Source organism: Postia placenta (assembly GCF_002117355.1).
Source record: "Postia placenta MAD-698-R-SB12 unplaced genomic scaffold POSPLAscaffold_12, whole genome shotgun sequence".
Lineage (NCBI taxonomy): Eukaryota > Fungi > Basidiomycota > Agaricomycetes > Polyporales > Adustoporiaceae > Rhodonia > Rhodonia placenta.
The window spans coordinates 1068173-1072270 of NW_020169843.1; the positions used below are offsets into that span (position 1 = coordinate 1068173).

The window sequence follows — 4098 nt, forward strand, 5'->3', positions numbered from 1 at the left end:
TGGTAGTGCTCCGCGGCGTTGCTTGGAGGAAAGGGGATGGGATCGGGAGGCGCCTGAAGGCAGACGTCGGTAGGGGTGCGGGTAGGGGTAAGTACGCGTTGGGGATGGCGCGCGGGATGAATTTGTTGTGTCGTGCCCGGATGCTGCGTGGTAAGAGCGGTTGAAAGCGATGGGCAACTTTCAGATTGTCGAGCCGGATGAGCTCGGTGAGAACGCGGTCGTCCTGTTGGCGTAGGAGCCGCTTGTGGTGGTCGATGGCCTCGTCGGCTGCCTTGACAGCTTCGTCGTATTCATGGCGAGCGGAGAGGTACACTTCTAGTGCAGCGCGATCGGTGGCATTGGTTGCCTCGGGGTTGTGGGTTTTGAGTTTATTGAAGACGTCGGTGGGGTTACTGAGGAGTAGCGTCAGCAAAGCGCTGTTGCCGACATGGGTGTGCTTAGGGGTGTAGATTGAGATTCTCTTCCCGCCTTCGGTTGAAGGGGCGTTGAACTGGTCGAGGAACGAGAGGATGGAAGACATGTTGGTGCGAGTGGGGATGTAGCGACTGGGTAGAGCTGCTATCGATTCAGCTCAAGTCCTTCCTGTTCTTATACTCTGCCAACACTTCGTCAGCCGTCCCAGTCAGGTTCGCTTCGGGCTCCCATGAGTCATCGGCTGTTGAGTAACCCTTCCACCTGACGCGATATTCGCGGTGTCGCATCCTCTTGTTCTCTCGATGTCCGATGATGGCTTCGACTTCGTAGTTATCTTCGCCCTCGATAAGGTCAGGAGGTGGCCTCGTGTAGTTCGGACCATGGATCTCCGTCTCCGAGTAGGGAGATAGAAGCCATTCGTGGAAAACGGGGTGGACTCGCCAGGTGCTAGGGAGGTCTAGCTTGTACGCGACCGTTCCGATTTTGTCTAGGACTTTGAACGGCCCTTCTCGCCTCGGGGCTAGTTTCCTGGACGGGTACGGCAGCTTCAAGTTCCGGGAGTCTAGCCATACCAGCTGACCTTTACGGAAGGAACCCCCCTTCCTTTTTACTCTCTTGGCCAGGACGTTCTGGGCCATCTCCATTGCCGCATGTGCTTCCTCACGGATGTTTTGCAAGTCCTTGAGGCGATAAGCTGCTTGCGGCGTGTTTGATCCAGGGTGCGTGGTGGGTATTCCGCGAGGTTCGTATCCCATCATGAGTTTGAATGGGGACGTCTTCGTCGTGGAATGCTCGCGGGAGTTGTGAGCGAATTGCGCAGTGTGAAGATGGTCAGCCCACTTATCCGGATCATTGGCAGTGAAGCAGCGGAGGTAGATCTCCAGTTCTTGGTTTACTCGTTCTGTCTCGCCGTCGGTTTGCGGATGGAATGCCGTACTCATGGCTGATTGAACCCCAGTCATTTTGCAAAGTTCTTGAAAGACTTTGGACGCAAATTGCGGTCCTCGGTCGCTGATGATCTTGTCTGGGAGTCCAAACCACTTGTAGACCTCTCGGTACATTGCGTCTGCCGTCCCAAGAGCATCAATTGTTTTGTTACATGGGATGAAAATTACCCCCTTCGTAAGGTCGTGGTCCACTACGACCAGAATTGAATCGAAGCCGTTGGACGGTGGCAAGTCGGTGATGTAATCGCACGAGAATGTGCTGAAGGGCTTGGCATTTGCGCGGGGTCGAATGGGGGTGATGGGCGGTCGGGCTGGATGCGTGTTAACCTTCATTTGCTGGCAGATGCCACAGCCGTTAACATAGCGAGCGACAAACTGGGCCATGCTCGGTGATAGGCGCCAAGCCCCTCTGGGCCCCGATACACCTCTTTTCGGCAGTCGCATCCTGCCCGCCACTTCGACTCAGTCTCCCAACAGTTCGATTTCGCCTTCGACGCTCTTCGACACCTTCGACGGTGCGCGACGCTTACTCGAAGCTCGGCACGGTCGTCCCGATGCCTCGCGCGTAGATCCCGAGACATCTTCCGCATTCGGCGAACAATAGGGCCACTTGACGACGCTCGGCCAAGCGGGCGCATCGCTCCAAGCCACACCGACGTAGCCGGTCTTTCCCGATTAGGTATCGAACCTCGCGACATGCCTTCAACGACGGACACCGGTCCGAAGTGTCTCGCATGGTTCTCTTCATCTCCGCGTTCGGCATGACGTCACTCTACCGATGGACTTGATATGTGCCCCTCGGTGAGGCAGCTTTTTGAGGAACAATGCAAAGCCCCTTGTACCAGTGTGCCACTTTCGATAGTCGTAGCGTCCTGTGTAGTATAAAATCTGTCGTACTTCTTTCCAAAAAACAACAAGATCCGGTTCCCCCCTCGAGTTCAGAGCTCATAAGTCGAGTTCGCCCTGCGTCTAAGCCTCTAACTGCGTCACTTCGTCCCTCGCTGCGTAACCTCGAAACCTCGTCCACTGCGTTTACTCGTCGATACCGTCTCGACGAACCCTTCGACTTTGACTATTGTCGAAGAAACTGCGAACCGCGTCCTAGCTAAGTCCCCCCCTATCGAGTCGTGTCCCTTCCTTCTACGATACATCGAAGAGCTCTGCCGAGCTTCGATCCTCTCCACTAACCATCCACAGCCTCCGAGTAGCTTCGACGACGTGTCGAAGCCACCTCGTACCTTCCCTAGTGTTCATAGCCTTTTCCGAGGGTGTTTCTCGTGTTCACTCGAACCGCGGGACACCTTGCTGCTAACTCCCCTCTCACTAGACTATAATCCGTCTCTCTAGTCCCTTTAGGTCGCACCCAGGTTAGGGGTTAGGGTTTCGTAGGTCGTATCATCGGCCACCAGTAGTCACGGCGCAAGCCGAGGAGGGTTTTCTGAACACCGGGGTGTCCTGCAGAGGGGAGGTCGTGATAGTGGGAGACGAGACGTTTGCAAAAAGACTCATCTGGGGGTACATAGACCCGATCCTGGTATAGGAGGAGGTCATCATCGATGGACCAGTCTGTTCCAGTGCGTGGTGTTCCTCCAGTGCGCGCCGCAGTGAGGCCTTCCTTCATTATTGGGTCGTTCTGAAAGGAAAGGATGGTGTCGCGGGTGTCGATGTCGATGGCAGCGACCCATACTTCTGGTGGGAGCATAATGACGTCGGTGTTGTCATTGGAGCCGTCGTCATGGTCGGGTCGGCGGGAGAGAGCGTCACTCTGCACCATTTGGGTACCAGGAACGTGTACCAGGCGGAAGTCAAACTCGGTCAGTTTACTCGCCCAGCGTGCTTGTCGTCGGTTCATGTCTTTGGCTTGTTTCCAATATGTGAGGTTCTTGTGGTCGCTGAGAATCGTTACTGGGTATGGGCTGCCGATGAGGTAGTGCTTCCACTCATCTAGTGCGCGGATGACCACATATAACTCCCTGTCATAGATGTCGTAGTTTCTCTCTGCTGCATTGAAGCTTTGAGAGAGGTATCCGCAAGGATGCCAGTCGCTGTTGTCGTCGCGCTGGCGTAGTACTGCTCCGGTTGCAAACTTGGAGGCATCGGTTTCGATCTTGGAGGCATCGGTTTCGATAGCGAAGGGTCGATCGGGATCCGGCATGCGTAGTACCGGTTCTTCTAGGAATGCCTTTTTGAGGGTCTCGAAGGCTTTCTGTTGGTCAGATCCCCAGGTCCAGGCGACGTCCTTCCGGGTGAGAGCAACCAGCGGTTGCGCTTTGTCCGAGAAGCCTTTGATAAACTGGCGGTAAAAGTTTCCAAATCCAACGAAGGCGCGTACTTGCCTGAGGTTGGACGGCACCGGCCAATCTGCAATGCCAGCTAGTTTAACGGGGTCCATTGCGATTTCTCCTGGACGGATGATCATGCTGAGGAATTCGACTTCGGTGACGTCGAAGGCGCATTTCTCCGGTTTGAGGTAGAGGTCGTGTTGCCGAAGTCGTTCGATAACACGTCGTGTTCGTTCTTCGTGTTCTGCCTTGTCCTGGGAAAAGATCAGGATGTCGTCCATATAAATGCAGAGCCAGCCTTCTTGAAGCATGTCTGCGAATATTGTGTTCATCATCCGCTGGAACGTAGCGGGGGAATTACACAGCCCAAAGAACATCACCGTGGGTTCGTACAGCTGCGGCGGTTTGCCATCAGTTCCGGGTACGATGAACGCTGCCTTCCATTCGTCTCCTTT

General features: G+C 55.0%; 1 protein-coding gene across 1 annotated transcript in view; it reads left to right on the plus strand.

Annotated features, from left to right (window-relative positions):
* Nucleotides 1-1965, plus strand: part of POSPLADRAFT_1150301 (hypothetical protein) — a gene marked incomplete at both ends in the record, with an annotated part of 22646 nt that extends 20681 nt beyond the window's left edge. The window contains one exon of the mRNA XM_024486400.1: nucleotides 1800-1965. Coding sequence (XP_024336321.1) covers nucleotides 1800-1965 — 166 coding nt within the window. The remainder of the gene's footprint in view (nucleotides 1-1799) is intronic.
* Nucleotides 1966-4098: the final 2133 nt, after the last annotated feature.